General features: G+C 39.7%; 1 protein-coding gene across 1 annotated transcript in view; it reads left to right on the top strand.

Moving 5' to 3' along the window:
• Positions 1-12930, top strand: part of FAM172A (family with sequence similarity 172, member A) — a 258727-nt gene that overhangs the window by 109290 nt on the left and 136507 nt on the right. The window contains exon 6 of the mRNA XM_009330306.1: positions 5565-5783. Within this exon, the coding sequence (XP_009328581.1) occupies positions 5565-5783 (219 nt within the window). The remainder of the gene's footprint in view (positions 1-5564; positions 5784-12930) is intronic.

The following is a 12930-nucleotide window of genomic DNA, read 5'->3' as shown; positions in this document are numbered from 1 at the left end:
AACCAAGGAGCTGACATTGATGCATGTGTTGATAAAGCTGCAAACATTCAAAATGAGATTAACAAAGATTTTGAGGAAAGGGTGACAGCTAATTTTGCACAGTATTCTGCATCTAATTCAGGTCAGTGTAATGATAGAATATTTTATAACTGTTGTGTCATCCAGAAGGACTTTTATGATGCTTTGTGTTTTTGAGGATTTGTGTATATGAAAGTATAGTTCTTAATACATCATTCAAACAGGTTATAACTTTTTTATTGAACGTCTATTGGTTGTAGCCATAAACAGGAATAAACTTCAGCATTTAGAAGCAATTTTATATATCCATCAGCATTCATCACAGTAATAGGTTCCTTTTGTCTAATTCACCTTGAAAGTATTGACTTCAGATGTGAAGTGGAACCAAAACTACTGTGCCCGTTTTGCGGCAGCACTTAATATTTGCAAAAAGGTCGGATGGAAATTTATATTAAGTGTATTTAAATAATCAAACTGTAGTTTCTTTGTATTGTGTGAGACCTTTTGAGAACATCTCAATGTATTTCTGCTCTATTCTCCTCCTTGTTTGAAGGCAACTGACATTCTTCTTTCACTTTTCTTTTTGTTTGTGAAATTTTCTCCTTTTTTTTATCCACTCACTTCTCCATCTGCTTTCACTTTTGTTTGCTTGGGCCGTCTCTCATCCCAACTTGATAATGAGGAATGCGGTGTGACCCTGACCTCTATCAGCCCATGCATGACCTTCTGACTCCCCCACATAACCTTTGACCGTCTCTTTGACAGCTTGATTAATTACCCTGTGTTATGATTTATGAGTAAGTGCTATGTAAAAATAATAGACAACAGGTGGTCCTCTAAAAACTTTTTGTGGCATGTTTTCTTTTCCTGCCTAACTTGATGAGCTATTTTAAGTTGGGAACTTAGCGGGACAATGTGTGTTTGGCAGTAACACGGCATTTTTACACACTCAGACACAGTGCTGGAATTCAGGCAGCCGAGGTGTAGCCGGGATGGAAATATCGCAAAGTGTTAGCAGGGTGCAGTTGCCAAAATGTACATTGGGTGGAAACAGAAAGCGGAGTCAACTGACATTTCAGGCGTTTCAGTCTCAGGTCACGTCTTGAGAAAATTGCTCAAATAATGGAGGGGGCATTTTTCAAGCTGAGCTGCATCTCCAACAGCTATGTTTACTTTAACGCTTCACTAGTGACTTCTGATTGGTTGTCATGACCTCATCCCACTGTTGCACCTACGATGTCGCAACAGTGACATAGATGTACCCTTCTCGTGGAAAAGATGGGAAAGGAACAGAACATACATCTTTCAGTAAGATGAATGGACGTTGCTGTGTCCGTCTTAACCACGGGCAGGTTTAAGAGCTGAGCACTTTGAGTTGCACTTCCCCTGGGAATTAGCTCCAGTCTTGTTGCCAACGATCCAAATAGAAACCTGAACTTGAAAATTCAGGTTGATAAAGCTTAGGAGAGTGATCTCTTTCAGACCCTCGCTCGCAGTCCAGAAAGATAGTTACACAGGTCAAAAGATTCCTCTCCAGCCCTGACCTCTCTGGTCACATATGGTGTCCCATCTTGGTGGATTAATATGCAGAGCTGAATGCTTTCAGCTCATTATTCATGTGGCCAGGCAGAAGAGATTTCAAAAGATTTGGAATTTACCTCAAATACTTTGGGGTTCTTTTTTTTAACCTTACTCTTGCTGTCAGAGGCAATAATTTTGGTATTCCTTCCGTTTCGAACATCTCGCTTGAACTTCCAGTGAGAGGCAGAAAGTACCGCTCCATTTCTGGCTCACGTATTATGGTGGAAAAGGCCCTTTTACGGTGTTCTGTCTTTGTAGTAAAGGTATTGTAACCGAGATTCATGATTCTTTCCAACACTTGACTTTGTCAGCCTGCTTTTCCTTTTGTCATCGTTTGCTGGGTCAATCATAAGTATTAATTGTATTTGTATTTATGAACCTGAAAGTGGAGTTTGTGCACAGTCCTCTACCTCTAGAAGCAGTTACCTGGAGGATGCTAGTAGTTAGTGTAGATTATGTTTTACTTACCTTGAAGCGTTAGAATTTGGGGAAATAGCTGTTAATTGGGTGTTTTAGTCTGAGAGAGAAGCTGTAATTGTATCCACCGAACTTCTAGATTAGAGGCTGGGACTTGTATTTATCAGTGTCTGTCCTGATTATTGCGTCTCATCACAGACACACTAATGGGGGATGCAAGCAGACCTTGGCTTCTGTGCAGCTTCTGTTTTCTCTTTTTTTTTGGTGCTGCAGGCTCTTTGCTGGGTGCTGTGTCCCAAAGTTTAGCTTTTTACCATGAAAAAGCTTTGCACTTTGGAGAGTGGTTTCTCTTTCTGCGTGCACTGTACACACAGGAGAAAACTGCTCCACTGTTAGGTATGTTGAAAACATACCTAGTGTTTTACTGGGGGTGGCAAGCTTTAAAAACTCTCCTGGATGATGGTATTTACTTACATCACAGGTCACTACGGTTTAACAATGCTGTAAGCTCATCATAGCTGAAATCGATATTTTTGATGACGTTGTGAGGTACATACTTCTGAACACGACTTTCACTTAAAAAGATACTTTTTAATGAATGTGATTCTTGTCTTTGCTTAACAGTCGTGCCAAAGACTGTGTATCTTGCCTAATTATTAAAGTTTGCTAAAGGCCTTTTTTTATATATTAGTGGTCTTGTGCGCTCAGTTTTGCACTGACTTGCCGTCTGCTCACGCCCGCTGTGTTAGTGTGGAGTTCCACCTTTTTTTTAATTTTCTGACTGCACTGAACTTCAATGGTGCAGCTATGCTCACGTGAAATACATTTTTTTTAAATTAATTGAACTTAAAAGCCACATTGTTTACATAGATGTTATTTAGAGCTGAGTATTCCTTTTCAGTAGAAAATGCTTGGGCTAAGGCTGAGTGAGAGAGGTTGTAACTGGGTACAATTTTACCAGTTATTTTGTTTTTCCGTGTTGCTTTATACATGTTACTCTCAAATCTTCTTTCTGGTGCCATTGTTTACATCTTGCAATTTAGGATGCAGAAGTACAAGGGAAAGGGAAATACACTACGTCGCGTAAGCAAAACAATCTGAAAAAGATTACCTTCCTAAGAGAAAGTCTTATGAATTGTAAGATTATTTTATTTCTCAGTTATGGGAAAACCTATCTCAGTTATTACTTAATTATTTTAATTGTACTGACAGGAAGGGCCTGCTATGTGGGAGAAATGTGGAAAAAAATGTACAGGGAGACATGTTACACTGCTTAAAATATAATTGATAAAAATCTTTTAATTGATTTATGAAATAGTGAATTTAAAAATGGAATCATATTTCATCTGTTGATGTCTATGTGAAAAATTGACATTGTGTCCTCATAAAATTGGACAAATGAGTCATGTAATTTTCAGTTACATAATCAATAACTTAGACAAATTCTACTTCTTTGATGATTTATGTGTCTGTTTTGTGGTCAGCTTGAAGTGGACACAGAGTTTCAAATCCCTGTAACACTTGCAGACCTGTAATAAACGCATGAATTTTGCATTTGGCATTGTATAGAAAGCAAAACTAATCAATGCGCGGAACGTCTCTGCTCAAAACGAGCAGGTCAAGAAGATGAACAGCACAGAGCGCCCCAAAACCACCAGCCTGCCACGTACCGCGAAAACGTGGTCCTACCCTGCCACTAGCGAGCTCAAAAAACATCCTTTCGTCTGAGGCGTGTGATTTAGGGACGTTTGTAAGCGGTATTCTCCCCTGCGATGGGTTTTGGGCTTTGAATTTTCCACGTTGGAAATTTTACGTGTTAATAGTAGGGCGTTGTGTGTTCATGTGACCAGCAATGGCGTGGGTAGATTTTACACTTCGTCTCCTTTAATTTTCCGTTTTCCTTTGCCCTTCCCCCTTTGTTTGTTTGTTTGTTTGTTTGCCTGTTTGTTTATGTTTATCCCAGTTCCATTCACTCAGCAGGGAGGGCAGGGGAGCGACATGACAGGAGACCGCTTACTCACGGCGCCGCGCCTAGCGAGGAGGCAATTTTCTCTTTGGCCTACGGTGACCTTTTTTGACTACGTCCCTTACGCCAGAGACAGTGTCCTGAATGCCTCTGTTCCACCCTGTTTAGCAGAGTGCAACCGTGCCCTTTAACTTGGTTTTTGGTGGGAGGAGAAGCTACGGCAGACGTTTGAGAAGGGCACAAGGACGAGGGGTAGGAACTCCCTTCAGATGCGATTTTGATAACTAGTCGAGTGTGTCCAACTGTAGAAAATCACCGAGTGACAATCTGTCTACCTGACAGTGGCCACAAAGCGCTACAAGGTTTGTGAATGGCTCTACAGATCAGAATAAAGCAAGCCCAGATAAAGTATCTTTTGTTGGTGTGGGCTTGGTTTGCTCTGGCCAGCTAGGTGTGGGGACCTCTTTGATCCTCGTGCCTAGCCCAAGCGCAAAACGAAGCAGCAACTGAAAAGCTGGAATAAAGCTGTTCAGTTAGATAATTAGTATAGACGTTTCCAAAAAGTAAGTCTCTATCAAAATTTACTCTTAAAGGACAGCTTGATTTTGACTGGGAACCCATGGTAACTTTAAGGACTCATCTGTTAAATGCACGTGCTTCTCTTTTCTCCCTGCGTTTGCGATTATATCTTCCACGAATATTACAATTCTTGTGTGATTTGCCATCATTTAAAAATCATAATAAAATGATTGGCTGATTTATTCAAGATTTATTTCTCATTCATAAATTCATGTATTTTTCAACCAGCTCATTTTCTGAGGCACAAAAAATGCAGCTGGTATGCTCAAAAGCATCCTGCAGGTCACAAATTTTCTCTGGGTTTGTTGAATACAGGACATAATCCCAGTGAAGTTTTAGAGCAGATTTAAAGATGTACTTAAAAGTCATCCCCACAGTAAAAGAGTTGACTTGTAAGCAATACCACTGAATCAGTTTTGGTATTGATTCATTGTTACTGCCGCTATTGGCTTCTGCATGGTATGCTTGTTGTCAGCTAGACAAAAGGTCTTACTATTTTAAACTGCAGTGAATAATTTTCACATGCTTTCTTTAATATATATATATATATATGTATATTAAATCCCTCCATCCTTTTTATTTTAAAGGTTTTTATTGGCTGGGTAGAAAGCTTTTTATTCATCATTATGTAGAGTTCTTAAAATAATATTTTGCTTTTAGTTCTCACACTGTTTTCTGAAAAAGTCATATAAAGTGCTTATGAATAAAACAACATATTAAATTATTTTAAAGGTAAGCCAGGCAACTTTTCTGACGCTGAGGGATGTGTATGAGCATAAGTGCACGCACAGACACATATTCACACATCAATATCCCTTTAATGACAGAAATGAAACAAACAGAATAGTCTTAAAATACCCTTCTGTAAATTCTGTTGTGTGAACTTACTGAAATAAATATGAAAGTTTTTAAGAGCGTTAAAGTAAATGCAAAGCATTTTCAAGCATTAAATCTCCCTTTCTGTATTTCTTCTTTTTGTGTGTGTGTGTCTCTTCTAAAACAGGAAGGCTATGGAGTAATAGTACTGAATCCCAATGAGAACTATATCAAAGTGGAGAAGACAAAAGCCCAAGTACAGCTGTCTTCTGATAGCTCAGGTGAACCTGCAGAAAAGAGGGAAAGAAAAGATAAAATCCAGAAGGAAACAAAGAAGCGACGTGACTTCTACGAAAAGTATCGAAACCCACAAAAAGAAAAAGAAACTATGCAGATGTATATTAGAGTAAGTTTCTTTTGGTTTTCTTTGCCCTCCTTTAATGACGTATAGATATGTTTACTGTCCATATTGCCTAATAAACAGCATGCTTTTTTAAAAACGAACACATTACCGAGATGGCATTCAAGAGTTCATACAGAGTTCCTGGCTCTTTATTCTATTGGTATTTTTTGTCACTTATTGAATGTGAAGTTTTGGAAGAGTTACAAAACGTTCCTTTCTAATTTGAAAGGGGAACTTCAAATAAACCCCAGAGGAACTCACTGGTGCTATCAAGAAGGAGAATGATTTAAGGAAGACTTTGTAAGAATTATTTTATAAACAGAGTTGTACGTAAGAAACACTTTCTAGTGCAGCTTAGGCAACAAATTAGCTTCACATGTCATGTGTGCATTTATTGTATTATATTGTCTTATACTGGGGAGGCGGTAGTTATAGCCTGATAGCTTTTTAACATATTACCTGCTGAATTAATAATGTATTGTGGAAAATACTGGTGTTCATCATGTGTGGTAGCAGATTTACCCTATAATGTATTGTTTTCATATGAGCAGCCATCCATTGTGTTTCAGCTGAACTTCTGAAGGCAGATAAAGGAGGAGAGTTATTAATATCTTAATAAATATTTAAGCTAGAATAGTTCGAGAATGGTGTAATGAGGAAACTCTGTCCCTTACTCTTTTCTTACTCAGTGAACCTTTGCACTTTGTAATGCTACCAGCATGGGATCGTTATAACAGTGCTACCCGAGGATTTCTAATTCTGCAGGGGCCACAAACAATATTATTTGCACTTTGACATGTTTTGCTTCATATACATACTATGCATTATACATTCGAGACTGAGTCATGCAATTTCCAAAGCCTTTATTATGAAAGTTAGCATTTTCATTCAATGGTAAAACGTGTCAAAAACGCCACAGTGCAGTTAAAACTGTAAAAATGTATATGCCTTCCTGGTGTGAAACAGAGAAAAATCCAGCAAAAGGGATGTTGGAATCATCTTAAATTTTAGCAAGTTCCTATTAATTGTGGTTTGGCATAACCACAATTATTTGGAGAAATACAGCTGTACTGGCTAGTTAAAATGGCTTGTAATCTGGGTGTGAGTTTATCACTAATACCGTAAATTCTACTATGTCTTTTGAGAAATACCTTGCTACTGGGTATGGGAAACAAAAAGATGCCTATACATATTCAAAGTCACCAAAAAGCTGCTTTTTCGATCTGCTGCTTTTTATGAGAGATGCAATTCTGCCCACCAGCCAGACCCTGCTTCTAAAGAAAGAGGGGCAACCAGGCTTGTCTCAAGGTCCATCAGAAGCCAGTGGACGATGTTGCTGTATTGTCCAGAAAGGTGTTCAGTCAGCATGCTGGTCCAGAGTCCCCTTGTTGAAAGTGTACCTTTTTTTGATACCCTTTTAGCAGTTCCACTTTCTCATGGCTCTTTTGCTTGATGAGGCATGAAATTTGGCTTCAGGAGGTTTGACCCCCGAAACATAAAATGCACGACTCCATCCCGTTTTCTTTTTTTGCGTGGCTCCGTGCCTCAATATGAGTGTTGACATTCCCTTTATTCAAATTTCTTCAAAACAAGGAAGAAAGTAGCATAAGTTTTAGTGAAAGTGTGGGTGGTGGTCTCCTTTCCTGGGTGAATTAACTGAAATCAGGTTTTCTGATGCGGTTGGTGTTTTATTCTGAAAGAATTCTTCAGGTTTTTTCTTTAATAGGCTCTAATACAGAGTTTTAGAAACACAATGAAAAATGTCCCTGTTTGGTGTGTGTGGCAGGGTAAATTACTGCAATTTACTTGCCTGGTGGCAGTCCAACAAAGCTGGACCGCCAGTAGGGAGCCATTTACTCCGTTGGGCAGAACTGCTAAGACTGTAAAAACTTTGTGGCTACAGGAGGAGGTGTGAACGTAGCGTGCTCTGCTCCACCTTCCTGGCCCCAGACACGGTTGTCAGTCTGTCCAGGCACCGCACGGTGCAAACAAAATGGCGCAATGCCGTATTTGCAGTGTATTTCTTGCCTCCCGTGCTTGGGTCCGTAGGATTACGGACCACGTAATTCCGATTACGGAATCGCCATTCGTTTGCACCCCGGGACTTGCTGGCAGGCTTACCTCAACCACAGGCTGCTGGGGGGTGCGGTGTTGGAGCTGGTTTGGAGTAATCTCAAAGGGCAATTTAGATATGACCTTTACCTACTGTGTAGCATAGCATACGTTTGACTCAGTGGGCTCTTGAAATAAAACATATTGTCACTCCACAGAAATATTTAAGGACGGTATATGATTCGTAATGATCTCATCAAATAATTTTGAAAAACCTGAGTAAGCCTTACAACATCTTTGCCAAGCGGGGCAAACTGGTACAGAGAGACTAGGTGAAAAATATCCTCACAAGAAGGCATCAACTGCGTCTAACGTAGAAGGAAAATTTGTTTGTGTCAAATATGCTGGAGAAATTGTTTCAGACTGTTAAGCTGTAGGAATAAATATCCCCGGTTATGTTCTCATAGGGTCATTGAGATCTGTTGTGATCTGATGAGGAAATGCCATTTGAACAAATTAAAACTGTCTGGATGATGCTCCCACTTGTGCAGTTAGATTTTCCAAGCATTAGAAAAATGGAACTCTTCCATGGTAAATTTTTCAAGTATTTTATTTATTTTCCTAGGAAAAAACAGATAGCTAGCATACTCAAGAATATGTAAAAGCAGAGTCTTAAAATACGAAATCTCAAATTGCACTGTATTTTTGTACAAAATAGTATAAATAAAAAGGACTATGGGAATATGTAGTGCATTAAGCATAGTGCTTGAAAGATCAAAGAACTTATTGTTTCATGCTGGAAGTTTTCTTAACTATGAAATAATGTACTTTCTGGCATACATTATAGCTTGTTAAAGGGACTGATTTGGTCTGGGCAGTAAACATCATGTCAAACATTATGGCAGAAAAACCTGCTTAATATGTTTCGTAATAAGACAGAATTTTTTGTTCTTGAAAACATCTGCCAACTGAATTCACGAGTGAAGACAGAAAATGTCATCAATTCAGTAACAATCTTATAAATTTGGTTTCTTTTTTGGCGATGCAAACCAAGGAAAAAACTTCTTGATAATCAGCATTGACTATAATACTTTATGGAATGATTAAACAAAAGCATTTTACTTTTATATAACATGCTAATGAATGCATATGAATTTTAATACTCTTACTGTTCAGATTTTAACAAGCATATTGCCAGCAGATCATTTTAAAAGCATCTGTTTTTTAATGTGTTGAATGGAGGGTTGAGCCAAATAGCTAAATATGTACATACATCCTTTTAAAAAACATATTTCTATCCTTACTTATAGATACTACCATTTTTTCTTAGACCACCAGAGGCTGCTGCTGTACATATTGGCTAATGCTTCCCTCCAGAGACTTAATACCCTAGCCAACCTTCATTTATTACTGAACTAAACTGAGAATTTGTTGATCTCTAACCTTTTTCTATGGAAACAGATCATACAGGCTTAAATGTGACATGATTATTCCCTCCATCCTCCAAGCCATCTCCCACTCCCTACAGATTTTCACATTGACACTGTCTTCTCTATGTTAAAAGACACTTAGAAATGTAAATCAGTATTTATCCCCTTCTAAATAGCATTCACCACTTAAACAAGTATACTGAATGGATTCTGAAATGTTATTAAAGAAAAAAGTATAAATCGCGTAATTTTATAATAATAGTAATTTGCGATAATGTTGTTGCCACAATAGTCGAGGGATATCAAAGAGGCAACGAAAGAAGAAGTAGGAAGAAGTAGTACCTTTTCTCAGACCAGCTGATGGGGTCAGGTTTTCTGGGCAAAAGGGATAAACCTTTCCGAGGCCTGTATGCTAGGAATTTTGTCCTTTTTTTTCCACCGAGCTTAGCTGCTTTAATAATTCTTACTGCAAATATTATTTTTACTATAGCACAATCTATAACAGCGCTATTTATACTAGCAGCGTATCAATGAGATTAATTTTGGATGTAACATACTTTTCATAAATAATTTTTCACATTTTCTGCGAGAGATTAAATAGAAAAAGATCATGTGCAACTAATTAATTTGTTTTACTAAAAATGGATGCATCAGGATAATTTGTGCCAGTATTTAGGAGAAAGCGGTAAAAGGCAGGTTTATTAATATACGGTTAAGTACGCAGCGACTGCTGGTGGGCAGGAAATCCTGGCAAGCGTGCAAGCACAGTTGTGCCATTTCTGCTTATTGTTCGGTACGGCTGACACGAGGCATCGCCTGACTGAAGGTCACCGCCGAGCGTCCGCTTGTGCAGGGTGACCTTTCGGTGCGGCGGGCTTATTGCACTGCGGTCCCGCCAGCTGCGCAGGTCTGGCCCCGTGGCCGTCCCTGGGCTGATGCAGGCTCCCTCTGCCTACCCAGCGACTTGGCAAGGTGCGCGCCTGCTCTCGTCCAGAGCCTGTGTGGCTGCATTAGTGTGCTGCTGAGACCAAGCTAATAAGCCCTTTATTCCAGCAGAAGAGACAAAATGACAAGCGCTAGGCAGACAGCTCCCAAGAGGTACGGGACATGCTCCAGCACAGAGAAAGTCCGTGGCAGACCTGGGCATCAGGACCCAAACCTCCAAAGTCTCAGTCCAACGTTTATATTGCAATACCTTTTTTCTTCCTCTCTTACAACTTCCAGAGTTACTTTACCTATACGTCTGAAATAACACATCGTTTTACTTTGTCTATATTTACCTGTCAAAGCCTGTTACTTCCTTCTGTTCCTGTGAAATCTCTTTCACTTCTAAGCAACAGCAAAATCATGCAGGCCATGGAAAACTTATGAGAACTGCTTAGAAACTACTATGGCTTTATTGGTCTTGCCCCACGTACCAGTGGGCGTTCAGAGTTAAACAAGACTGCAATTCAGGCGCTGGGACGTAAACGTGCAGTGACATTCTGGGTGCCCTGGAGAGATCTGGCCCGTGTCTTATAGGACCTGCACCGGCGGAGACCTGCACCACCCTGGCCCAGCAGCTGGAAGCCAAGCAGAAGACTCTAAAGCATCTAAGATGGCACTGAGCACCTACAGTTAGGCCTCGGCATCATTCCTAAAGGGTCAGATAAGCTTTAAGTTCTTATAGTAATTTCTATACAACGGGAAAAATATGTATGTGTCATATTTCATTCTATTGACACTACAACAAACAGGCATCTGACATTAAATAGCAAAAGTACGTAGAGTTTAAACTATAGTAGTATTGAATAATTTATGCACAGGCTATTTAGCTTGTGCAGTTAAATTAGGTATTTTAAAAAATCCTGAGAATGTAAAGACTTCTTATGGTATGTTTTGCGTCTACTAGTCTGGAAAAGTTGTATTTGTCTTCTTTTCCTTGAGCAAGTGAGAAATCGGAGACGCAGATAATCACTGAAGGAAGATTTTGCATCTCTTCAAGAGCACCACCGGCTCTTCGTTCTGCCATACCCTCTCTTTGTTCTGCGTTTCCCAAGTATGGTTTAATCAAAGAAAAGGAATAAATCGGGGCCATCTAGCTTTGGTGTCTTTCAAACATTCATTACATGATGCCGACAAAATGTGCATTGTTAGATCCGGCTCCTAAAACGTGAGGCAAGCCGTGTGAGTTTCCAAAAGAAAGAACCAGCTTGCATCTCTCCTCCCACCACGAGCTGTGCGGTGCTCCCATTGTGCTAAAAAAGACCGTCTCTCGCGGGTCAGATGAGTCCTCCTTCCTTTCAGATGGGATGCAGGCTTGGTAAACCTGGCCAGTTAGCAAGCTAATGGTAAAGAAAACTAGCTCAGCGGAAAGCGGACCTACTTGTTGAAGGCAAAGATGAATAAAATTATTCAAACTTCTTGTGCTCGGATAGTGCCTGTCTTTGATTGTAGAGAGATTGCAGTTAAGGACTGAAAAGCCCTCCTAGGTCACCTGGTCCATCCTCCTGCCAGTGCAGATTGCTCTCTGCAAGTATCCTTTATCATTTATCATACAGAATCAAAGGATAATGCCCTTTTAGCTGATATCCAAAACAAGGATAATATCTTCTAACCTACTGCACGCAGTTGCACGTTTTGATGCTAGATTTCAGTGTGTTTGGGAAAACTGGCAGAAAAAATGTAGCAGGGACTACATACACCTTTTTGCAAAACTTCGAGGTTCTTTACGTGTCTTTTTTTCTTGGGGACCAGTCAGCCGTAAGAGCCTTGATACAGTGAGAGATGCACGTTTTGATGCTAGATTTCAGTGTGTTTGGGAAAACTGGCAGAAAAAATGTAGCAGGGACTACATACACCTTTTTGCAAAACTTCGAGGTTCTTTACGTGGGTTTTTTTGGGGGGGGCAGTCAGCCATAAGAGCCTTGATATAGTGAGAGATTATGAAAATTAATTTCTGAGATAAATAAATATAGTCATCTTAAGATGAATGGTGCTGTTGCAAAATAACCCTTTTCTATGGGGACGCACCACCTCACCCCACTCCTTTAGAAATATTCATGGGTTTGGGGTAGGGGGTTTTGAGGACTGTACCGTGATGCATGGAGGTCAGGAAAACAACATTTGTGGAGTCCTAGGAACTGAATGTCAGCAGACAGGGAACCGGGGCACAGGATGCACAGTATGTTCAAGGATGTTGTTTTCACCTCATCTGCTACAGAAAACAAAGTGAAAATTCAGGAAAAAATACGAAGAAAAAAAAAAAATCTAGCTTTTGGGATTAAGATAAATCTGGTAGTTCCTCTGTAGTCTGCTTGGCTGCCTGCAGCAGTGACAGCTGCCAAAGGGGCTAGAGGTAGTGGAGGAAATGGTGGCATAGAGGAATGTGGAATAAGCTGCCCAGAAAAATGTGAGTTCCTACCCTGTAATTCATAGGTGGCTCACAATTTGAAAAATTAATTGATTATAGCCCTTTCATTCGTTACATTTTAAAATCCTAATGAGTGAAGGATTTTACTAACTAAAATTCTTACTTCTTGTGAATTTACTTACTGTGCAATGTTATTTTGAATTATTTACCTCTTGACAACAAGGTTTATCTTTTTAGTCAGCTCATTCTCATCCTTATACACGCAAAGAAATATGCCTTATTGTGGGCTCTGAGGAGAACGGAGTCGTGACCTCCA

Source organism: Pygoscelis adeliae, unplaced genomic scaffold (assembly GCF_000699105.1).
Source record: "Pygoscelis adeliae isolate BGI_AS28 unplaced genomic scaffold, ASM69910v1 Scaffold178, whole genome shotgun sequence".
NCBI lineage: Eukaryota > Metazoa > Chordata > Aves > Sphenisciformes > Spheniscidae > Pygoscelis > Pygoscelis adeliae.
Note: the sequence above shows the minus strand (reverse complement) of the source record. Positions and strands in the feature narration are given on the sequence as shown.